The sequence below is a fragment of the Carassius gibelio genome, chromosome B2 (assembly GCF_023724105.1).
Source record: "Carassius gibelio isolate Cgi1373 ecotype wild population from Czech Republic chromosome B2, carGib1.2-hapl.c, whole genome shotgun sequence".
Lineage (NCBI taxonomy): Eukaryota > Metazoa > Chordata > Actinopteri > Cypriniformes > Cyprinidae > Carassius > Carassius gibelio.
Window position 1 is genome coordinate 29,606,214 of NC_068397.1, and position 25,808 is coordinate 29,632,021.

At 35.6% G+C, this 25,808-nt stretch overlaps 2 protein-coding genes across 2 annotated transcripts in view; both read right to left on the reverse strand.

Moving 5' to 3' along the window:
• LOC127950537 (potassium/sodium hyperpolarization-activated cyclic nucleotide-gated channel 2-like) overlaps nt 1–10,150 on the reverse strand; it is a 49,530-nt gene extending 39,380 nt beyond the window's left edge. Inside the window, exons 1-2 of the mRNA XM_052547660.1 lie at nt 9,209–10,150; nt 6,317–6,740 (exon numbers count right to left, since the gene is read on the reverse strand). Coding sequence (XP_052403620.1) covers nt 6,317–6,740; nt 9,209–10,137 — 1,353 coding nt within the window. The 5' untranslated portion in view covers nt 10,138–10,150. The remainder of the gene's footprint in view (nt 1–6,316; nt 6,741–9,208) is intronic.
• A 5,061-nt stretch (nt 10,151–15,211) lies between these two features.
• On the reverse strand, nt 15,212–24,043 carry rnf126 (ring finger protein 126). Its single transcript, XM_052549424.1, has 9 exons — nt 23,883–24,043; nt 20,513–20,571; nt 20,149–20,206; nt 19,604–19,839; nt 18,941–19,009; nt 18,792–18,861; nt 18,553–18,646; nt 17,796–17,911; nt 15,212–16,735 (listed from the first exon to the last, which is right to left on the reverse strand). Exons 1-9 carry the CDS (start codon nt 23,955–23,957, stop codon nt 16,583–16,585), a joined length of 930 nt encoding a protein of 309 aa, XP_052405384.1. The 5' UTR covers nt 23,958–24,043; the 3' UTR covers nt 15,212–16,582.
• Between the last annotated feature and the right edge of the window lie 1,765 nt (nt 24,044–25,808).

A 25,808-nucleotide genomic window follows, 5' to 3' on the forward strand; every position in this document is an offset into this window, starting at 1 on the left:
ATAAAATTAAAAATGTATAGCTTACCATTGGAAATGTTAAGAAAACAATACTTTTATTAATTAAAGACAAATTAAATTAACTATATACTGTTAAAAAAAGATTTCTGCTTTTTTGCAATTCCATTTGGCGCCACTAGACACAAAAATTACACAATTCCTACTACGAAATAGAAAACAGCACTTTACAATATATTTACATTTAGACAAAAAGTTTTTATTCACATTAAGTAATGCATTATTTATCATTAACTTCCACATCATTAATTAATTATATTTATGTTAATTAGTGCATATACTAATACATTTATAACATTTTAACTCATTCGATTTCAAGTATAAATGAACATTAGTTCAAGCATTATGAATGAATATGAATTAAAAATAAACAATAATAAATTAGTAAATTAAATACTGTACAAATTTTGGTTTATGATTATTTTATCATACAAGATGCATTAACTGATGTTAATTAATTAAACCTTACTGTAAAGTGTTCCTGAAAAAAGTATATATATATATATATATATATATATATATATATATATATATATATATATATATATATATATACTGATAATGCATAAAAACATAGAATGTATATATAACAATAAATGTTAGTGTAAAGAACTTTGGTAAATATCTGAAGAGTTTAATGGCAAAAACAGATAACTCAAAAATCTTTTTTTTTTTAATTAAAATAAGACAACTATAGTTTGATTGAGATTAATTGGAATGCACAATGATACAAACATGATTTCTGAGAATTGTTAAAAACTGAGTTATCTGTTTTTTGCAAATGAACTCTTAAATTGTTGTGTTTTAATAAAAAGAAAAAAAATCCACAAATAATAATTTCCATGAATAACTTTTTTGTCTTTTTATTTAGGAAGCAAAATACTGACCTGAAGAACCTGTAATAAAATTCAAGGTTTCTACTCAGTGAGCCCTGTTCACAGGGGCGGATTGGGGTGGCAAAGGGAGGTAAATGCCACCCTAAAAGAAAGCCTTGCCACCCCTGCTGCCACCCCAGTTGGCAGCAACGAATTAAAGGTTATGGCCAATTTGAAAATTTACTAGCGCAAATCTTTCGTGATTCGCGAAACCGCTCCGAACTCCCGAACTGATTCAAATGATTTGCGATCCCCAAACTGACTCAAATGATTCGCGAACTCGCTTTGAACTCCCGAACTGACTAAAGTGATTCGCGAACCCGCTTTGAACTCTCGAATTGATTCAAATGATCCGCGAAGACGCTCCGAACTCTCGAACTGATTCAAATGATTCGCGAACCCGCTCCGAACTCCCAAACTGACTCAAATGATTCGCGATCCCGCTCCAAACTCCCAAACTGACTCAAATGATTCGCGATCCCGCTACGAACTCCCGAAATGACTCAAATGATTCGCGATCCCGCTACGAACTCCCGAACTGACTCAAATGATTCGCGAACCCGCTTTGAACTCCCGAATTGATTCAAATGATTCGCGATCCCCAAACTGACTCAAATGATTCGCGAACCCGCTCCGAACTCCCAAACTGACTCAAATGATTCGCGATCCCCATAACTGACTCAAATGATTCGCGATGCCGGTACGAACTCCCAAACTGACTCAAATGATTCGCGAACCCGCTACGAACTCCCGAACTGATTAAAATGGTTTGTGATCCCCAAACTGACTCAAATGAGTCGCGAACCGCTTCGAACTCCCGAACTGACTCAAATGATTCGCGATCCCGCTCCGAACTCCCAAACTGACTCAAATGATTCGCGATCCCCATAACTGACTCAAATGATTCGCAATCCCCAAACTCTAATAATTTACAAATTATTAATATACTGTAATATTTTTGTTGTTGTTGTTGTTGCTATAAAAACAGACTTAAGCCATCAATAGCCTTTAAAATGGCTTAAAATGCATTATATTAAAAAATAATGAGGCGTTAATGATTGGTTAATATTAACACTGTTAAAATACATAATGTAGGCAAATACAAAATAAACAATTTATGTACATGTTATTACAAATGCCATGTGATTGCTGCTGTTACACTTACAGGACAAACAAATCCTTGTTTAGGCTACTCACCAAACATTTCATTCAAATATTCACTTAACCTTTTTGCTATAGATGACACAGGCTTTATAATTTCTTCAACAAAAAACATGCATATCACAACCCTTACAAAAATAAACCATGGTTTTATCATAGTAAAACTGCTTAGTTTCCTTTTGCATGATTTCTGAATGAGACTATAAAATAAATTAGAGTCATAATAAAGTTATAGCCACAGGTAAATTTCGAGAGCTACAATTGTGATTTGTAAATAATACAATTTATTCATTTAGTTTTTTATTTGATTAAAGTTATTTTTTCACCCCTATAGTAGTTTTTTTTTCCATCATCATATTTGAGGAAGGGGGCCACAACAATAAATCCTGCTTATGGGAACCCTTAAGGTGTTGTTATACACGTCTCTGGGAATGTGTGCTCTACTACACACACACACACACACACACACACACACACACACACACAACACACTGAAGCTCGCGGATTTTTCTAGATCCGCCCCTGCCTGTTCATATGTGCTTTTTGTTGATATGGGAAAAAGGAAACATTTGTACATTGCGGCAGAGCTGAACCATCTAGATAACTCGTTTTCTAAGAGCAGGTCATTTGCAGGAACGGTGCGCTTTATGTTTGTAGATTGCGTTGAGTTGTGTGGAGAATGCAAACGTGTCTGTACTTTCAGAAGAGGCAGGAGCACTGTGTCTCACCTTTACTGCACTTACCTACAGGAGCCCAACACAAAGTTAACAAGCCAGGTCTCTGTACAGCATTGGTCTAATTGCATACTGCAGACAAATTACCAATCACAACCTCATAATTATGCAAAGTAGCTGCTCCTGGCTGCACCCCATCCACCCGCAGCATCTTCATTGATAAAAGACTTATTGTGCTCGATCTGGAGGGAGTTATTGATGAACAACAGGAGTTCAGTTTAAGTCATGTTTGTGGTAAAGGAACAAATTATTTTCCGGGTCAAATAAAATGCATTACCACTGGGAACATTTAAACTATTTGGTAATCCAACATAACCCAAAGCGGAAGACCCTTACTGTTTTTAAACGGCATACTGGAAGCATAATAAGTGTTAATTAAGCAAATTGTTATGGGATTTAAGTGTCACTGAGGAATCAGTGTTAATTACGACCAACTATTTTCTTGAAACAAATTAATTTATGAGTTGAGATCTTTATTTTGTGACAGCTTTTATTATGGCTCAGGGATATAGCTGAACAAATATACATATCTGAATGTTTCTTAATGAGCGCAAATAGTTATTTTCACTAAAGGAACACCAGGGAAAAATTATACGTAATCATTTGTACATATGTGCAACTGTAATAATATATTCATATGCTACCGTTTAACCGTTTGGAGTCTGTAAGAATTTCTAATGTTACTCTCTCTAAGGCTGCATTTATTTAAATAAAAATACAATAAAACAGCATAACTGTGAAATATTTTTACAATTTCAAATAACTGTTTTTGTATTGCGATATATTTTAAAATCTAATTTATTCCTGTGATCAAAGCTGAATTTTAAAACATGACTCCAGTCTTCAGTGTCACATGATCCTTCAGAAACCACACTAATATACTGATTTGAAAACAGTTGTGCAGCTTCATATTTTTTTGTGAAAACCACCATGCATTTCATTTTTCAGGTTTCTTTGATTAATAGAAAGTTCAAAAGAACAGCATTTAGTTAAAAAAGTAAACTTTTGTAACATTATAAATGTTTTAGTCATCTTAATCAATTTAATGCATTCTTGCTGTATAAAAAAATATATTATTCATTTAAAACTTTTTCAAAGTAGTGAATATATATATTTTTTTTTCTTTTTTTCTTTGTTTTTTGAGGAGATGACACAAACAGTAAGAGTAAGAGCTAAATCAGTTCACACAACTTGAGACATGAAAAATAAAAAATCCTATTAAATGTCATTGTTGCAACTGATTAAACACTTAAACTGACTCTTATTCTCAAAAAACATCAAACCATTGTAAATGCAAGATGAGTTGATAATAATTTTGATTCACTTTTTCTCAAGAGACTGCACATTTTAAACATATCTGCGATTTTGTCGACTTTAAGCAGTCCAAATGTAGCTTAATTATATATTGTCAGCAAAATCATTGCCGAAATCATATATATCGACCTATTTTCTGAATGTGGAGATGTTAAGAAGCAGTGATTCAGAAACTCATTGACTGACAGAAACTTTGACACAGAGCTTTAATTAGAGACAGAAGTGTGACTGAACTGTTTCTTAGAGCCGTCAGAACTCTGCTTGAGTCTGTCTGGACTTTGACAAGACAACGTCAACACGCTTCTGATCAATTAATCAGTGTTAAAGTCCCCATCTGCTCTCTGTAGGGCTCTGCGCCCAAAACAGGAACAACATTTCTGTAATATCAACTGTTTTTCCTAGACAACAACAAGATCACATCAGATTTAACTAAAGACTTCTGCTTCTCAGATATTTATCCTCAGAAAGAGAGCCCTTAATCTCACATTCAGAGAAAGGATTTTAACATCTCAAACCAAAAAATTATTCAATTAAACTTCACAGAACTCAATACTGCTCTGTACTTTTGCTGTATGTCTCAATGTGTCAATATGTATAAATGTATTTTTAGGAGAAAATATGAGACAAAACTGATCCTTAAAGTCTATTTTAATGAACAATTCATCTGTGGATGTTTCATTAAAAAAAAATGCTTTATCCTTTTAATGTTTAATCAAAATCTCCTAACTGTAGCTTCCCAAATCATTTAGTCTTAAACCCCACCCCCATGTTTAAACTCCACCCCAACCAGATTACAATTATCTGCCTGCACATTTGAATGCCACGCCCACATCTCAACACCCAATCAGCACCTGATGCATTAGAGCCAAGGCTCCGCCTACATTTGTTCCTTTTTCGATAATCCGTTACACTCATGTGTCACAATAAAGCAGGACAGATGTAACACTCCACCGTTTCATCGTAACTTTAAACAAAGCTTAATTGAAGACTCCACTACACCTCCTTTAAAGTTATAAAAGAGCACTATCTAAGTGGTTTTAGCTGGGAGGCCCATCATCCATTGTTCACCTGTACCAACTTGGACTGGCACATCCGTGCACCCTTCATGTCCTCTTTTTAAATTAAATATTATGACAAAAAATTAGTCACAACCTATTATCTCATAGTTACAATTATGGAATAAACAGTTTAAATTCATAATTACAACAGATGTTGTTATAATTTTTTTATTTTTACATCATAATAATGATGTAATAATAATAATAATTTTATTTCACTTGTCATAACTATATTTTTTGTCACAATTATGACTTTTTATCTACATTTTGACTATTTATGTCATAAATGTCTTTACATCATTATTTAGAATTTTTATGTGATAATTAAGAGTCTGTATCTTATGATTATTGACTTTATTCTCAACTTCTCAACAATATAATAATTTCACATTTTATGGCTTTTTATTTATGACCTTACCGATATGGGATTTTGGGGGGCCGATACAGATTCAAGTGATATTACGTTGTTTTCCAGGCTCTGTGTAAAATCACTGCGCCGGCTGCACCAATGGAACAGCAGCAAAGTTCCTTAATTATTACGCCAGATGAAAGTATAGTTCCTAGCCATATCAGCCTAGAAAATCGCTGCTTTTCTTTTTCCATCTGTCTTAGTTCACGATGTAACTACACAAGAGTCAAGTTTTAAATAGGAAAAATATAGAGACACTTTGGTCATTTTTGAGCGAGATGCTTACGGTCTAATCAGATTCTATTATCTATGCTAAGCTAAGCTAAGAGTGCTACAGTCAGACCCTGATATCGGCTGAATGGGTTCCCGAAACGGTAAAAGTCACTGTTTAACTTAGGGGAGTTGGAAAATGAGCCTATTTTATTTTTTTTAAAAGTGGTGTGCTCCTTTAAGTTACACCATTAAAAGTATTTATCTGCGTTTTATGTTTCGTAAAATAAATGTCATATCAGTGGCATATCGGTGGATTATTTGCTGATACCGATATATCTGTGACAAGTTCATATCCGCCGATAAAATCAGCGAAACCAGGCTATATATCTGTCAGGCTCTAATAATTATAATAATGTACCAAAGCATGAATTTTTTTTTCTTGTGTTGGAAATTGGGTTCCATATCTAAAAGATTTGATAGCTATAGCTATATGGGGTATATATATATGTGATATTGTGGTGGTGTCTGTAGACGTACCTCTTCCCACTGGTGAATGTAGCGGATAAGCCGGGAGAGACGCAGCAGCCTCAGCAAGCTCAGGATTTTAGTGAAACGCACAATCCTCAGCGCTCGAGCCGTCTTATACACCTCCGAGTCTATGCCCTGCTCCACGATCAGGAAGATATAATCCACCGGAATGGATGAGACAAAGTCCACAATAAACCAGGTCTTCAGGTACTTCTTCTTGATGGACTTGGGGTCCAGGATGATGTCAGAATTGTCCTCAATAATGATGCCCGTGCGGAAGTTGAGCACCAGGTCCATGAGGAAGAAAGTGTCGGAGACCACGTTGAAGAGGATCCACGGCGTGGTCGTCTCTTCTTTGAAGAAGGTGATGCCGACGGGAATAATGATCAGGTTGCCCACCATAAAGAGAAGCATGGTGAAATCCCAGTAGAACCTGCAGGAGAGAAAAGCAAAGAAATTGACAAATTCTTTCTAGTTACTCTGTAGTACGTAAGTGTTAGGTTTATGTGATCTTACAATCTTACTTATGGATGATGTTCTGATTTGTATATTCACAAAGGTGATCAAATTAATCAAAATGACAATTATGAGTATTACAATTTAAATCCTAATTCAGTTCTATTAACATTTTGCATGCATCATGTGAATGCATAAACCATTTACTATGCAAGAGGAAGTCATTATGCCAGAAATCTCACAAAGATAGCTATAAGCATACATTTATGTTTTTGGACTTTACATTAGAAATGCATTAACTAATATTAACTTTCAATGAGCAATACGTTTAGTATTCATTAATCTTTATAGAAATAAGTCAATAAATATGCTATAGTATATTATAAATTAATTTAATAACTATTGGATGAACATTAATTTGTAACTATACTGTATATATTTCAAATAAAAGTAATATTAGATAGATTTTAAATGCAAACAATTGTGAAAAGTCAAGCTTTTGAAACAAGGAGACATTATTCAAAACATTTTACAAACAATTAAAGAATCATCATGACATGCATTTTCAAGATTCTTGTGACCTACATTTTCTAGTTCATGCTGCCCTTGAGTGCTTTTGTTAAAGACATGAATAAAAATGAGTCGATTAAACCTCTGTCCAAAAATTTTGAAAATTCAGCAAAAATAAATAAATAAAATAAAAAATAGCAAAAGCAGGCAGTATTTTCAGATGAGAATTGCAGGAAAAGAACACAAATGTCTTAGTTTATTCTGATTCTGCTATTTAAATGCATACAAAAAATATTCTGATAGTTGGCAAACCAATAAGAGTCCAATGTGAACATTTCTGATGAGAAGGCTATACATTTAAAAGGATAATTATTGCAGCATGCAAATCACCCTTAAATAGGTTTTGCTTTGAAAGCAACACAAAAAATCAATAACATTAGCACTGCAAAGATGCATGCAATAATGCATTGCAATGTGCTGTAGAGAATGATATTTATTGACCTTGTAAAAAGGGCAAGAGTGTTGAAGACCCCTGATATTTGAGTCTCACACGGCTGTGACTGCTGCAAGTCAATTCCTGAGGGTCTGAAATAATAAAGGTCTGCATGGAGCGGATGTGATCCATTTCCACGTGTTGCTTGCAAACGTGTGTAATTCAAGGTCACAGCAGCAGTGCGCTTAGGTGCATGCTGACTCATTACTGGAGACTGATGCAACTCGTACACAATGGCAGCTTCTTTTCTCAAAGCTCTAAGGAGCTCTGAGGCTCTGTGATATGTCAAGATGACTTTGAATGGAGTGGGAGTATTGAAATAAATGTATCAGTTTCAGGTTTTCGATGGAGACGATGCAAAATGATACGGATATGAGCACGTTATTGCATAGCTTGGCTAAATACAGAAATTGCATGCATGTTTTCATCATCAACAATATTTGTTTATTATCTGATGAAGAGTCAATGTCAAAAAACTCCAAATTAAATCACTCAAGCACAAGTATTGCTGCATTCAGTGATCTGCATCCAACATACAGTAATCATTGACTCACATGTTGCATAAATGTAAAATGCAACCTGATGCATGAACGCTGTGCAATGCAAAGCTTATGTAAAGAGTCATCCAGTAGTTTTCATAGCATGCAAAACATTTTAATCCCAGACTGACTGTGGAGCTGGATCGATGTTCCTCACTGATACAGACATAATGCATGACAGCATGACCATCTGTAGAGCAACACCTAAACTGTATATACTGAAGATAATGCATCAGGATTTTAAAATTGTGATTATATCTCAAAATATAATTCAGGATGATATCTACATGACAAAAAGTGCGTATGTGCTTCAGTGTATTTGGTCTCACATTGCTATCTTTTCAGGTAGAAATATATCTAACTCAGCTTGGACAAAAATGCTTAGGTACAACGTGTATGCACAAAATAAAAAGGAAAAAAAAGGTTTAAAAGCTTTTTTGTTTTGCTTTTAAACCCATAAATCCTGGCTACATTACATCCCACAACTTTATGAGAGGATAAATATGAAGCTCACATAAAAAATTATTCTTTTTGGTAGTGTGTGTATATGTTTTAATTGCTTTTGAGGGTCAAATTGTGAGGACATTTTATTAAAAAAATACACAACAGGTTTAGGGTTCAAAAGTGTGAGACCATTATTAAAATACTTGGATTATTAATGCCAAAAAATGAAATCATTAGCATTCATTGAAGAAGGCATCTGTTGCTTTAATAACAGCAGCACTGGAGCTGACATAAACAGAACCTGATGCTCAAAGTCACCAATAGGACAAGATCTCAAAACTCTCTCGTGCATCTTAAATATTGTTTAAAATTGAAAAATGACACTTTTCTTTCACAGGTCACATTTGATCCAATAGATGCCACATTCTTACGCAAAGTTTCTCCAAGCATCGCTCTTACCTGAAGTCGCTGTAGGGGTGAATGATCCAGTTGCCGGCCGATTTCACGCGCTCCTGCTCCTTCTCCACCCCTTTATGGCTCCCGTACATGCGCAGGGAGAATTTATTGACCCCGGGCTGCAACATGCTGCTGAACTGCCGCTGCATGAAGCTCGCCTGGCTGCCCCGCGTCTCGCCGTCCTCCTGCGCTCCATCCTCGGATTTGAGGAATGTCACCGAGTTGCGGGGCTGCTGCTGCGCGCCGTGGACGGAGGACGAGGCTTTCCTGCTGGGGGCGTTGGAAAATGACACTTTGGAATCCTTCTTCTCCTGGACGCCGGGGTTCGAGGCGTCCTGACTCTGCGTGCTGGCCGCGTCCACGCTGGCCGTTGAATTGCGCGCCGTCCGCTTGCTCCCGTCGGGTTTGGACATGATGGACCGGAGGCTCCCGGTGCCGGAGTCCCGCCTGCATTCCCCGTTGTTGTTGCATTTCATGCTGGAAAGCGGTGCTGAGGGATTGCCGTCGCCTTCGCCAGCATTACAAGCCTCTACCGTCACAGTGGTCACTACAGTAGATGCCTTGCGTTCTTCTCCTCCGCCCTTAACTGTGTCGTGGCGACCCGCAGGAACAGGAGCAGCTTCAGCATCACTCAGGCGCGCGTCGGTGGAAGTGGAGCTCCTGGACGCTCCTCCTCCCGGTGTGCAGCTCTTAATCTGGACGCTGCTCCCTCCTCCTCCTGCTCTCCTCAGGCGAGGATGCTGAAACTTGGATTCCTCTTCTGCGTCGTCGGTCTCCTCCGTGGCGACGTGATTGGGTTTCGGGTTCGATCCCGCCGCATCCGAGTTGGACTCAAGGCAACCCTTGGTGCAGTGGTGCGCCGGCGCGCTCTTATGGGCCGCTTTCTTCGCCATGGCAACACCCGAACCGGGAGAGAGCTCATTCCGGTCCATGTCATTCACCGGATCAGATCTGGCCTGTAATTATCTTTGCGGGAAACCAATCAGCAGGGATGATGGGTGAGAGAGAAATAGAAAGAGAGAGAGAGAGAGAGACCTACGTGATTTCTTTACCAGCAAAATGAAACAGCTCTTACTTTATTAACTGTTTGTTGGGTGACTCCATGAGCACATTCCAATAAGTAGGCTACATAAATAAAGGATTTTCAACATTCTGTCAAATAAACAAACATCGTGTTTTGAGTCGTCTCAAGGTCATGGCATTTTAAAATGCTTAGGCTATTAGAAAGAGAATCCAGTTCTGGTTTACCAAGATTGGTGATTTGTAGCAGTGGAAAAAAAAGAAGAAAAAAAAAAGATGCATGGACTTCCTATACACTCAGAAAAAAGGTACAAAAGCTGTCACTAGGGCGGTGCCTTTTCAAAAGCTACTACTTTGTACACTTTAGGGTAGGCTAATGTAGGCCTACCTTTGAGGTATTAATATGCACTTAATAATGTACAAAGATGTTGCTTTTTCTAAGGTACCGTCTCAGTGGACAACTTTTTTCAACCTTTCCGTCTGAGAGTGGTAACTGCACATTATTTAATAGCAGAGTTGGCATATTAGTCACAGTTCAAGTGTTTTAATAAAACGTTTTAATGTCAGTTCAAATAGAATTTATAAACTGAGATAAAAGAAAAACAAAATACTACCAGAACTGGGAGAAATTAGGAACAGGCAAAAAATTAGGCTACTACTTATAAAGAAAACATTCGAGAATAAACGTTATTTTGGCATTGTTTTGTTTTTTTGCACGCGCGTAATAGGCTAACATAAAATCAGAGCAAAATTAATTATGTTTGCCTATGCATATGCTAACAGATGCAAAAAGCACATTTCGTTCTGTTCATTTATTGTCTTCACTGTCTTACTGACTTAAAAAGTGATCAATCAAGGCTGTCTTGTCTGTGCAGAAATATAAACGGCTGAGGTCGCATGCACAAACAGATGGCTGAATATTTGTAGTTACTATTGTCGCATAAACAGTCTGGCACTTTTTGTATCTAAACCTGCAGCTGTCGTCATGGCGTTATGATGTCATAAGAGCAGAGGATGCGCTCCGCTCAGTGACGGTCAGACTGCAGCGCAGCGCCACTTACAGGCGGACAGCGGAACTACAGCAGCTGCGGACAAGCGCTGCATGGGGTCATTCAGCTTTAAACACCTGTGGAGTGTCTTCGGGACCCCAGAGCGCAAATACACTTGACCCATCTCCAGTAGAACAAATACAGAGTGCAATTTAAAGAAGAAGAAATTTGACTATTCTATGACCTCATCTGCCCAGATGTTCTCAAAACAATGCAGCAATAATCTTCAGAAGCATTTTATATCAAACACTCTCACACACACAAAAAAGCTGTCAATAGGGCAGTACCCTTTCAAAATGTGCTAATATGTACACTTTAGATACTAATGCGTACTATATAATGCGTGCTTTATTAATAAGTAGGGGTAAATAAGTTACAAACATATACCTTTTGTATAGGTACAACCCTAGAGACATAAATAATAAAATAATAATAATAATTCTGAGAGTGAACATATAGATGTCAGCTGAAATGTTCAAAAATGTTTGCCATTAAAGAAACAAAAAGAGGAAGGAGAGCAAAAAAACAACAAAAAGAAATCCAGCAGGAGAAGACGAAGACCACATTTTTGCAAATATATTAAGAAATTAAAATAAAAAAATTATAATGAAATATATTAAATCACAATTATAATTGTACATTGTATTATAGGATAATTTCCAAACAGTGTTATTTTAGTAACATTTAGATAAAACATATTTTTAAAAACTGAAACTGAAATAATTAATATTTTTAAATATAAAATGAAATGTAATTAAAAGTTCAATATATAATTTGATGTGAAGCATTTGCAGTTTTAATTTTGAAGTAACATTTTTGAAGGTTTTAATATTAATTTCAGTTTTCATTTTAATTAAGAGCATTATGTGCCTCAATGGAATCAGAAAAAAATCTTAATTTTCTTACAGTTTTTCTGCATTATCTGAAATATTTACTCATTTTACATCATCATTTTTCCAGGTTTAAATGGAGGGGGGGGGGGTATATCCCAGATTCACAATGCAAGAATCAGAACTCACTGATTGTTCTCTGCTGTCATAACAGACATATGCATGACATGAACATCGATTAAACACGAGAGAAAGCTGATCATTTGCTCTTGACCCCTTCCAAAACCAGAAAGCATCTTCCTGAGCACATTACCTCCAAAAAGCAAGTCATCTTCCTCCTTGAATATGACTGATGCTGACCTACAGCAGCAGACTGCAGTCATTCCCGAGGAAGTCCTGCAGACCGTCAGATCTTACCTTGTGTTCGCTGATGCTGATGTGTGACAGACCCGGAGCAATGACATTGAAAGGTTGTCTCAACCCAGCGGAGGATGAGAGAGAGAGAGGTGCTGCTGTGTCCCTTCAGTGATGGAGCGCTTGACCTCTGGAGGTCACCAGGGTCGCCATGCTCCCAGCCACACGCTCTGCTTCCCACTTGGGAAGTGTTTGACTAGAACAGCTCTGGATCAATCTCTCTCTCTCTCCCTGCAGAACTGAATGCCGGCACTCACTTCCTGGTATGACACATTTAAGGATGATGCTTTGGGCTTCATTTGCATAAAAGGCAAAGTTCCAAGAAAGCAGGAGATCTGTGGATCAAGGAAGCTTTTCAGATTCAGGAGATCAACAGAATTCCAACAGGTTTTTACCGATGGACACCAGTTATGGGAATCATTAACAGATAAAGGCATTATAGGCATTGCATTTAAGAGGTTTTATCTTATTTCTAAGCATAACAGGGAAAACACATTCACTAGAACACATACAAACCAGTTTCCCTAAAATATTTCCGGGTTTTCCGTGACTCTGGGAATTTGTATCACTTGACTGAATGTTTTAGGTATCTGAAATAAAATATAAATGTTAGATAAAAAAAAATTCTGAAGTAATATTGCCTTGGCAATTAACGGAAATAGGTTTAATTTGCAGCACTGAGACTGAAATAAAAATTAGTTAAAGCTAGGATATTTATATATAAAAAAGAAAACAATAACAAAATAATAAAAATGACAAAAGCACATAACAAAATTTATAAAAGTTGCACTAAAATTAAAATTAAACCTTAAACTATAACAATAAAGGCTAATTAATGTATTAATTATTGTATAATTTAATAAAAAATGTTATTTATAGAATAGTAGAATAGTAATAGAAATATTAGATGAAAAGCTTAAAGAAAATGTTGTCTTGGTAAATAAAATAAGTTTAAGTTACTAAAATGACTCAAATTAAAATGCAATAAAAATATTCTAATGGACAGATTTGTAAAAATAAAATTAAAAAAGCCATTAAAAATGAAAAGCAACAAGATAAAATAAAAACTAACATATAAATTAAATTAGAAATGTTGCTTTGGCAATGAAGTAAAAGTAGTTTAGGTTGAAGCACTAAAACTACTAAAACTAAAATAAAATAAAATCTAATGGAACTTTAAAAAATTGCTAATGAAAATGAAAAAAGCACAACAAAATAACATTAATTTGAAATCTGAAAATCTGATCAGAAATCAGAAACGTTGCTTTGGCAACTAAATAAAACAAAGTACCACTGAAGTACTAACCTTTCAAAAATAAATGAAGTCGAAATAAAAATATAGGGGGAAAAAAAAATACAAAAACATAAAACTACAAAAGCTAAAATTAAAATCACAACTAAAAATATAAAAATAAAAGCCAAATCAAAACATTTATAAATAGTATAATATTGTACCGAAGATGCATTTGTTTAGTGTATACTTGAACCTAGACATCATTTAGAGTCCAATCAAGAAGAGGTTTTATCAAGATAAAGCTGTGGTGCACCAACACTATTAAAAATGAAGCTTGTTTTTTGGCATCGATGGTTCCATAAAGAACCTTTAACGCTATCTTTCCACCCCACAAAAGGTCCTTATTAAAATGTTCTTTACACTATTAAAAAGTGGTTCTTTTAGAAACTGAAAAAGAAAAAGAAAAGTGTTCTTCTGTGGCATCACGATGAAAAAACCCTCTTTGGGAACCTTTATTTTTAAGAGTGAAGCAAGAGCAGCTCACGAACCGGCTCAAGTCAAAAAAAAGCCGACAAGTCTTTATATATGGTTGGTTTGGTGCGTCCTATAGAAATAAATACACTAAAAACACACAGCAAGAGGGCAGAGAGAGCTCTCAGTACAGAGACTGCTAGAGCGGTTCAGCCAACAGTAAACTCACTTCAAAATGAGTTTGCAGCAACAGACAGATGATGGCGATTAGCAGCTGCACACTGCTTTATGAATCTGTCTCCAGATTCAGCTCTCGGCTGTTGAAGAATGGAGATTATTATACTGGAACAGACAGTAAACTCACCGCCGGGTAGTTTAAAAATGCAGCAGCAAATCAACAAAAAAATGAATAAATAATGGCTCCTTAATTGCTGCTTGAGGAATTAAAAACTACATAATTTGAGATTTGATTACATCACTGATCTGGGTTACAAAGTGATAAAAAATAAAACATGTCATTACAAAAAAAAAAAAAAATTGCAATGTATACCTGCATATCAGTGTTGCAATGTACATACATTTAATTTAAAGAAAATAAATGGTAACCAAAATAAAACAATGTAAAATTACTTACAAATTATAATAAATCCTTAAAATATGACTGAAAAAACATTAAACTTATTTCTAATTTTCAGTTAAAGTACTAAAATATTTAAAATTTGAATAATAAATACTGAAATTGTATTAATAAATTGTGTACATTAATTTACATTAATGTTGCTGAAAATATACATAGGCCTAAACTAATTTCTAATTTTCAGTCAGATTAGAATTACAATAATAAATTCTAAAAACATAAAAACCATGTACATAAAAAAAAAAAAACTTTAAATATATTTTAAAAATGACCTTTGAAACTAACTCAGTTTGTGTTTGTGATCTGTGGAGAGACAAATGAGTTTCTGAAACATTTCATCATCAGCAGCGATTCATTATTCATTGGTTCTTCTCCTTTATTATGATTTACAAAAACAAACCATTCAACTTAAAATAAGTTAAAAAAAAAGTTGTCTTGAACTGAAAGTCACTGAATATGTGGCAGACTGAGAGAAGACAGCTGGATGTGAGCAGATTTAAAAATATAAAAGAAAAAAAAAAGAGTTAAGAGTGAGAGAAAGCAAGAGAGAGCTCTTATCTCGTTCTCGGGCCGTGTGCTGTTTGGATAAAGGCCCAAAAAAATGCAGGGTGAAATGTTCTTTTCAAGGAGTTTTAAGGACGGTGCTAAATGTAGAAAATCATTCACACTTTTCTGTTTGTTCAATGCTCTAATAATCTTCACTGTGCAAATAAATATCAGGAGAGAAACTTCCTCAGTCACAGATGTTCTTGGATCGCTTGGCTTTTCACAATATGACACAACTCTTATTTTTTATTTCTTTCAATAAGTATGTTTCATATATATATGGGTGAATCGCAAAAAAACACATCCAGGTTTTATTTAACCCCAACATCAAAAGAAAAGAGAACTGTATGATGCATGAAAAGATTGCATTTTAGATCATTTCATGACAATTATTTACAAGAAAGCATTCAGTAATGCATTATTCATTACTGTAATGTAGTACTACAATATAAAATACTGTAATTAAATGATTGATCAAATTAAAGGCAGTGCAACTAACAATACAATTCGTATTACAGTAATGAGAATCGGATTGTTTTTTGCATTACGGCATAATGTCACAATTGTATTGAAAAGTAACAAAGTTATCGGTGCGGCTCTAAAACAGGCTTTAGCTTAATACGCATTTTCTTTCTTCGTCAGATTTTGGGGTGAAACGTGACCTTGACCGGTTTTGAGAGATTCACACATACTCACGTTCACATATCAGCAACTTTTCTCCGTAAAATAAGAATGAAAGGATAATAAAAGAAAAGGTTGGATTTGAGCGCGTGCGTCCCTCTGGAGAGTCTGACACAGAGTCTGCTTCTCAAACACAGTTCAGCTCGCACCTCGTCCTGCAGCTCTGTTCCTCAGCATTTCTCTCACGCTCTCTGCTGATTAAAAGCACGTCACACGGACCTTGAGGAATGATGGCTCTGAAGTTCAGCGGTTTAAAAGAACAGCAACAGAAGAGTGTTTGGTTCTCTCGGGGTTTGGCGTGCTCTCTGCACTGCGTGTGTGTGTGTGTGTGTGTGTTGGTAGTGATGGGCAGGTTCAGCGCTGGTTCCACCGTGTCACAGATCAGTCTCCGGTGGGAGGGAAAGAGTGTGTGTCGTCCGGGCCGGCGCTGGGCAGCACGGCTGAGATGATGATGATGATGATGATGATGATGGGTTGGGGACGTGGACTGAGCTCTTACGAGTTATTGGTGGCATTCTCGTTGCTCGGAGAGCTGGAGGAGGAAGAGGAGGAGGAAGAGGGGGTGAAGTTCATCCCTGATAGGCCGGGTGGATCCGTGGCTGTGTTCTGGCCGCTCAAACTCTTCCTGCACACTGGACACGTGTCATGCTGGGAAACACACGGACAAAACATGTACAAACAACCCTGATAAAAATGCATCATGGTTTCTGCAAAAAAACATTGATAATATTGATAATAGAACAGATTTCTTGAGCAGCAAAGCAGCATTTAAGAATGATTTCCAAACTTTTTTATTTTAGTTTCATCAAGATACTAGTAGTTTTTATTAATGATTTGAATTACATTTTGAATTTTAGTTTTGGTAATTTTGCTGTGCTTGTCATTTTTAAAAATACAAATATTTTTATTTTTGTACGAAATTTTAATTTTAAACTTTATAGTTTTCATTCATCTTTATTGAGCTATTTTTCTAAATAAAGTCAAAATAAATGAAAATGACAAATGTTGAATTGGCAACCTGCTTAAATAAGTTTACATTTTTTTAGATCTTATTTTAGTTAAAGACTCATTTATTTCTAGTAACAAAAATTGTTATTATGGTTTTAGTTTAAGTTTTAACTAACAACCCTGTTTCTGAAGTGTCATGTGACACTGAAGACTGGAGTAATGATGCAGAAAATTCAGCTGCGCATCATTTTAACATTGAATCACAATATTATTCAACAATATTAAAATTGTGTTGCTTTTTCTTAAAAAAATGCCTTGAGAATACTTTTAAAAACTTTATAATAAATACATTTTGTGTGCTTAAATCTTAATATGTTAGACATTTAAAAATACATATTCATATATAAAGTGAACAAAGAAGTGAACTTGATGTTAAAGTTTTTGACCTTCCCCTGGATTCTGCACAAACATCTACAATGCTGTATTACTTTTACAGAAGTACTTCTTCATTGCAACACATGCGTACTCATTTTAACAGGTGCCGTATAACACGCTGAACCCAAACACAACATGAACAGCAGTTATTAGCACAAACTCAATTTGCAAACTCCTGCTTTTCTGTACAGAACCATGTCACGAACTACAAACTAGAATCTGGATCGCTCATTAACGACCGAATATACACGGTCAAAAGCTGTCAATATTTGGAGTTGAGATGATTGAGTATGGAGAAATGAAATAAAACAGAAGAGAAACACACCTGCTCGAGCCAGGGAACGACACAGTCGTTATGAAAGAGATGATTGCACGGAAGTTGTCTAACGTTCTCTCCTGCGCTGTAGTCTTCTTTACAGACGGGACACTCTAGACCAGCACCTGAACCACAAAAACACACACGTCAACATTCTGTGGGTTGTGTGAATTACAGGACAACCGGCCAACTGGAATTGTGCAGTTTATTTATTGTATTGTGTAGGTGTTATTTGTTATATATATACTATATATAATCATTCAAAAGCTTGGGGTAGGTAAGATTTCACATGCTAAAAAAAAAAAAACTCTTCTGCTCACCAAGGCAGCAATTATATTCTTCTTTAAATAGAACAACTTTTATTTGAAATAGAAATCTTCTGTAACATCATAAATGTCATTACAGTCACTTTTGATCAATTTAATGAATCCTTGCTGAATAAAGTAATTAATTTATAAAAAAAAATTTAATGACCCCATACTTTTGAACAGTAGTATGTGTGTCTATAAACACTGTGTGTGTGTGTGTGTGTGTATTTACATATATGGCATATTTCTTATATCTATCTCATTGCACAAAAGTGTTATTTTGCACACACAAAAAAAAAAGAGAGCCATAAATACACAGCATGTCTGAAGTGTTGTGATGGCTGCAGCGATGACTCTTTAAAAGTGGATGAATGAGTGGGTTTGCCATGTGGGACGTCTAACAGTTACACTTCGAAAGCTAAAGCACATCCCGCTGTCAGCATCCAGAACCTTCTTACCCACGTGCTCCTGTGTGATCTGGACCGTAGGGAGACTCTTAATCTTCTCTTTGTCTGCTGGAGGGGGACCCGTATTTTCAAACTGATTTAATAACTACAGGACGACAACAGGGATGAAAAAAAAAGTATGTGATTATACATTTTTATGCACTGATATTGTTTATCATAGAGCAACACAAGGCTCTGTAGACTTTCACAATACTTGTGTTTCTAAAATAAAGCAATAAGCCACTCGAGACCTGAGTTATGATGGCATCTAATCCATTGGCTCCCCATGCATAGTCCATTGGGTTTGAGTGCAGCACTCCCCTGTGGGACGACAGTTTAGAGTCCAGTGATCATAGACTGAGAAATGATGTAAAGACAGAACATTTCACTGGCGACTCACCATGGCCCCATCGCCACGTTTGGCATAGCAGTCGGAGCAATAATACCATTAACTAACTGCTGAATGATTCTGTGAAAACAAAAACAAAATACCGTTTTCATTTTTACATTGAAAAAAGTTGTCGTTTTTTATTTTCATATAGTTTACACAAGGACATTTGATTAAAAATAATCAAAAATACATTTTAATTGTATTTGTTATTATTATTGTTATTATAATATAAAATGTAAACATATATTTACTTTTGGCACATGGCAAGATTAATTTTTGGCCTTTCATGTTAAAATATCTGGACACTCTGGTTTACAGTAATGGCTCACAGCATTAAATAGTTCCCCACACTTTTGACAAATTAATTTTCTGACATTGATTACTAGGAAAGGTTTTAAAAATATTAGTACATTTTACAATGAGCGGAGAATAACTATATAAAAATATATATATACAAAATATTTACAAAAATGTGTATAATAATAATAATAATACATATTTAATATTTTTATTATTATTATTATTATTGATTATATTGATATTTTTGATTATAGTGGGAATCCAGAATAGGTAAATCTTCAATACATACAAAAAAAAGAAAAAGTTGAATAATTCATAGAGCAAACCCAGCTGAATAAATCTGCAGTACAGTGCCACCTGCTGAATTCTCACCCTTCTAAAGTGGGTACACCCTCATGCCGCACTCCTTGTCTCCGGGGAACGTGTCGTCCCCGCGGCTGTCTGGCCCCGTAGCGCTGTCGTGAGGCCATCTCCCGCTCTCGGCGGTTTTCGGCGTCACGGTTATCTTCCGCTGGCAAACCGGCTCTGAAGTCGAAGCCCTCATCGAAGATCCCCAGAGCAAACTGGCTGTAACCATGTGGGAATGTAAACAAGTGCTGGTCCACATTCTGACGGGAGAGAGGTAAAGCTTTCGTGAGCCGGTCGTTTCACTCATGATTTTCTTAATGTAGCGTCTGTGGTTTTCAATGCATTACTGGAGGCATGGGAGAATAGTCTACTACAATTTATGATTTGCATGCTTACCATCTTTTAACCATAGTCTAAATATGTTATGTCACTGTGGATAAAAGCATCAGTTAAATGCATGCTGTCAAAGTTTGCATTGTGAGAAAGACTGTACTCAATATATATGGACCAAAGTTTGCATGTCAAGTGAACCAAAAGCAATTACAGATATACAGTGGATGACAGCTCACCTCGAACGAGGGCCGGTTCTGATCATTAGAGGCTGTAGATGTGGACCCATTCTCTGAACTGGAAAAAAGAGAGAGAGAGAGAAGGCAAATAGCAAAAATTAAATCAGGAACTTTGGTAAAAAAAAACGTGAAAGAAAAGATCAAATCTTCAAATTATTGTTTTTTCAGTTTCTAATGCTTGTGAAAATCATTCACAGACTGTGTTTAGAACTGAACTGTGTTCATCTTGTTGAGGGAATCAATGTAGCAAACAGATTTCCTGATGTTGAATCCCAACCAGAGAAACAAGTTTGGGCAAAAACATGACGTAATGTTGGAGTTTTCTCCACTTCTCCAGATCCACAGCAGCAGGTTATTACTTTACCTTCCCTCTCCAGGCAACTCCTCGATGAAGCCGGACTCACACCGTGGACAGATGTAATCCTGAACACAACAAACAGAAAACAGAACAGTACTTTAACACCCCCCACTGAATATACTGAGAAACTGGACTCGCAGCAAATACATGGACAAATTAACACGTTGTATATTTAAACGGTTAGTTCAGCCAAAAATTACAATTATGCCAAAAATTACTCAACATGAAATCATCCTAGGTGCATATGACTTTCTTCTTTCAGACAAATCCAGTCTGAGTCATTTAAAAAAAGTCTTTGATCTTTCAAGCTGTTTGATGACACTCAGTAGGTGTTGCACTGCATCAGTCCAAGAGAAGTTTAATAAAAAGCGCATCCATTAAAAAAAGGCTCCGGGGGATGAACAAAGGCTTCCTGTAGCGAATCAATGCGTTTTTGTAAGAAAAATATCCATATTCAAGACGTAATAATCACATAAATCTAGTTTGCGCTCACTGTTGTAAACTCATGACGTATGAGGTCAGCTTTGCACATGCTGCGCTCAGAAGTGACACATGAAAACACAGCGGAGAGATCCAAACAAAACACCGGTCACTAATTAGAATTAGAAGAACAAAACAAAGATTTGTAAAGAAGAATGTTGGAGGATTTTGATATAAGCCAAAAGGAGACTGGTTTTCCTTTGCTAAAGTAAGGAGACTTTGCTTCCTTTACTCCTGTTAACAAACGCTGGTTTTCACAAGACTCAGGCCTGTGTTCACCCCCCGGAGCTGTGGGAGACACTTTTTTTTAATGGATGCGCTTTTTATTAAACTTGATCATGAACCGATGAAGTGCAACACCTGCTGAGTGTCATCAAACAGCTGGAAAGATCAAATAATTTTTTTTTTTATAACTCAGACTGGATTCGTCTGAAGGAAGAAAGTCATGTACACCTAGGATGACTTCAAGGTGAGTCATTTATGGGTTAATTTTAATTTTGGAGAACTAACCACCCCCTTTAACACATTTCTTAACAAATCATCACAAATGGATTCTACAGAATGCTCTTAATTATAACTGCAGTTTCAGTCTGGTCCGGTATCATGACCTCCGGCTGACCTGCAGTGCTCTGTCCTGTTTGGGCTCTTTCTAGAGGCTCCACACAATAAGAGCAGGATAATAACGCCACAGAACGATGAAGAGACAAGCAAAAGAGCTTTGTGACAACCCCATCCATTCTCTTCCCCGTTCCCCTCTCAAACCTGACACGAGGAGCAGCACGTGCGGTGTACATCCTGACAGCTAGAGATGAGAGTGTGTGTGAAACTGATGAATGAAACCTGTCTGTGGTCCGGCTCGCTGCAGGTTTATAAATGACATCATCATTCTCCAACTCTACTAGCTTCATTTATTATAAGAGTCAGCAGAAATGTGTAAAACCAGAGAGCGTAACTTTCATTAGCACAGACTGCATGTTAAACAAGCACAAACTACTAGACACCAGTGTTATTCTAGTATAATTGAGACGCTATTACAGTTTTTATTAATATTATCAAATATTTGATATGGTTCATTTCATTTTTTCTCCCTATTTTGCTATAATAACCCATATGAATACAACTAATTATATATGCTAACACTTGAAAAGAGACAGAAATGTAAATGTTTTTGGAGGAATGCTCATTTTTAAATCATACCCTATTTATTGCATCAAAGTTTGTTAATACTTTACTACCGTATATTTATGGGGTGGATAATATCAGTTGTTTATTATTCGTGCAACCATACATATTGCTGTTATTGTTTTTATTTATAACCATTATATAGCTGCTAACTTTGTCTAGTGCTCTTATGAATATTTATAGTACGATTTGGGAAATTTTAACTACTATACTGAATGACTTAGCATAGTCTACTTAATGGCTAGTGTTTGCGTATTTCATTTCATTCTGTACCCTAAGTTACTTGATCTATGGCCATCCTCAAAATCATTTCTTAAATTAATCAGCTGATCAATAATTTCTTAAATTAATCAGCTGATCTCATTACAACCAGTCTTCAGTTACAGTCAAGAAATCAGACTTACGTGAATCCCAAACCAGAAACCAAAATCACATGAAACAAATTAATAGAATTAAACCAACTTATATATAAACTTGTCAGTTTGAGGCCTTCTGTACCAACTAACCATATCAATCAATCAATGATCAGAAACCTAAAGCACAAATAACATCAACTTGATATGATTTAACTAACCAGTAGATGACTCAACCACACTAAACACAGACAATTCAACAAACTAGGCCTGTCGCAATAATCAATATATCGACTTATCGCGCAATAGAAATAATTTTTGGTGATGAAATGTATCACCCATTATATTTACTTAAAAATATGTGTCACCATGTTTTGTACATTCCACTCATGTGTGTCTTTCTAAATGTTCTCAAAAAAAAGTTTGTTGTCATTTGGAAGTGTGTAGGCCTTCTTGCATTTTATGCTGATACATTTTATATTATTCAGTGGCATACAATGCTCTTTAAATTGACACTATCAATTATCCCAATTACTTCTGTGGCAATATATCGCACAACAAAAATTATCATCATGACAGGCATAAAACCAACTTCACCTACACACAGAAATATTCGACTTGATCTACTATAATTAGGCTTAGTTAAAAACACTAACCAGTTAACCACTTAACTGCTTCAACCAATAATAGATCAGAAACATCAGCATCTAACCTACTTATATACTGGAATTCATCTGTCTGTTATTATTAGTTGATAAATCTAACTAGTTGGTCTATAGTTTTCAGTTATAGCCAACTAAACTACATGAGAAGACAGATCAGACACAAAAATCAGGGATATGGACATCTCAAACTTTATAGCAAACAGTATTAATAGCACACTAGTTTATAAACTAGCTCACTTAACTAGTTACCCAGCTGGTTCATAACTAGCTCTCTGTTTAGACATGATCTACAGGTCAGACAAATTGAAGCAGACACATCTGACAAGACTCTAACATCTAAGTTATGTCAGTATTATACGATTCTCGAAGACTAGTTTAACGTTAGTGTAAATACCGAGGTGATGTCACTACGTGCAGTCTTCAGGTTTGACAGGTTACACAAACAGCAGAGCTCTGGAAACATCTTTAATCTGCGCTCAGTTCTGCCTAAAGTCCGTCTGATTACACTCTCACTTCTCCAATTAATTAAATCCGCTTTTTAATCCCGAGTGTTGCTATTGGCAACCGGCAGCCTGTTAGCCGTTAGCACAGCGAGCGCGGAGAAACGCGAGCTAAAAGAGGGCCGTTGGTTCCGTTACACGCATCCATGCCGATTAAAATCTTCGGGAGAGGTGCGTTAAGACTGCGGCATCTTACCGGGAGCCGAGGGCTGATCTCTTCGGAACACCGGTGGCAGAAGAACCGGCAGGGCCGCGGGGGAGCTTCCGCCATCTTCACTGCAGGACCGACTGAGAAGAACGAGAACGAGGCGAAGCACGGAAGCCCGAACGGAACAAGAACCAGTACGGACGGACGACGGAACGCGTTTTAGAAAAACAAAAAACAAATTACGGTAAAGATAAAACACCCTTGAAGCAATATACATACATATATATATAAATTGGCTAATAAATAAATAAATATTCGTGTATAAAATAAGTGAACTATATACATATATAAATACAAGAATATTTATTTATTTATTAACCAATTTTTTAACCATGGTTAAATTTTTTTTTATAAGTTTTCTATTGCACAACAGAAAATAAAGCTGAAAGTGACACTTAATTGAGAAAGAGCGAGTCAACGAATGTGTTTCCAGCCATTATAAACTCAAAACAGATCCTTTTAACCATTTAAAGACCTGACCACGAGTGAGTTTGTCAGAAACGAACTGTTTTCAAATACTGTTCAAATTTATTTTATCGCACACAGGGATCTTCTTATGAATATTATAAATATATGTAATACCATCATCTTCCTGCAGATGGTGCACTTACAACTATTCAGAAACGCAACTAATTGAATAATAACATACCATTTGAGATCTCCTTCTTTAATGAAAAAACATTGAAATGTAAGATCTCTCAGTCAATGAATCATTAATTAGTTTTAGATAATTGTGAAATTAAAAAATGATGTATGAAAATGAACAATAAAATTTCGTTCAGGTTGATGTATTTAACTAAAACTACAACACTAAACTGAAACTATAAATAAAATTTACTTCAGCTTCAACATTTCTTATTTTCATTTTGCTTGATCTTTTAAATTACTAAAACTGAAATGAAATAAACGAAAACTACATATTTAAAAACAAAATTAACAAAAATCATAAATACATAAATGTATATTAATAAAATGTAGCCTATAAGTGTCTCAATGATGCTAAAATACTGATTGTCATAAAAAAAAAAACTCAAGGAGCAATTTAAACCCAACCTGTATTTTGAAGCTTACTAAAACTTAAAAAATAAAACACTCATCATTAATGTTTTCAAGCAAGAATGGTAAAAGTGTGTCTTAATGCAAACGAATAAAGTCTTTGAGGTCACACACACACACACACCTGTCAGCTGTGCTGTGATGAGGTCTGACTGTTGCTGACTACATCTGGCTGTCATCATGCATTTATGCCAACTTACATTCAGAGTTTGTCAGACGAGCGCTGTGGTGAGGGAGTTCAGTACAGACTACACAACGTCCCTAAACAAACTACGGCCTAAAAAATATAGGAAATGCAAAAAAAAAAAATGTAATTTTTAAAACGATAAAAGACGTGTTTCTCAGTTAACGCATATGTTGTAAGAACATTTGCCATTATGTTATGTAAACGGTTTGGTAGTGTTTTCTAAATGTCCTTTTTTAATGTTTTAAATATGTTTCTTCTCTGTTATACAAATGTTAAGCCAACATTCCATTTTATAATATTGCAAAAATTACAGAAATGTTTCTTTTACTTCTCTGAACATTCCAAAACATTTTAGAAGAAAGATGTTCTGTGAAACAATGTAAAAAAGTATGTGTTTGTGCTAACATTTTGTGAAAATCATTAAAGGCCAGATAACTTTAAAAGAATATTCTATTATTTATATTTCATTCTGTTATTTATATTCAGGTAAAGTACATTTTAACCTAAATTTTGGTTACTCTTCATTCAACTGAATAAAATACAATTCATGTGGTTTGTCATTTGAAAGCTCAAACACTTCAATCAAACTCTAAACAAATACAGATTAAATCTATTTTATCATTTCAAATCATCAGGGGGCCAAAACCTTAAACATGAGTGAGATATTTTGA

What these genes read in the sequence shown, in the direction of transcription:
- rnf126 (XM_052549424.1), bottom strand. Translation starts at nt 23,957, where the DNA reads ATGGCGGAAGCTCCCCCGCGGCCCTGCCGGTTCTTCTGCCACCGGTGT. An exon ending in GGTGTACCCACTTTAGAAGG is followed by an intron (nt 19,010 to 19,603) that starts GTGAGAATTCAG and finishes TTGTTTTCACAG; the next exon opens with AATCATTCAGCAGTTAGTTA. An exon ending in TCGTTCCCTGGCTCGAGCAG is followed by an intron (nt 16,736 to 17,795) that starts GTGTGTTTCTCT and finishes TGTGTTTCCCAG; the next exon opens with CATGACACGTGTCCAGTGTG.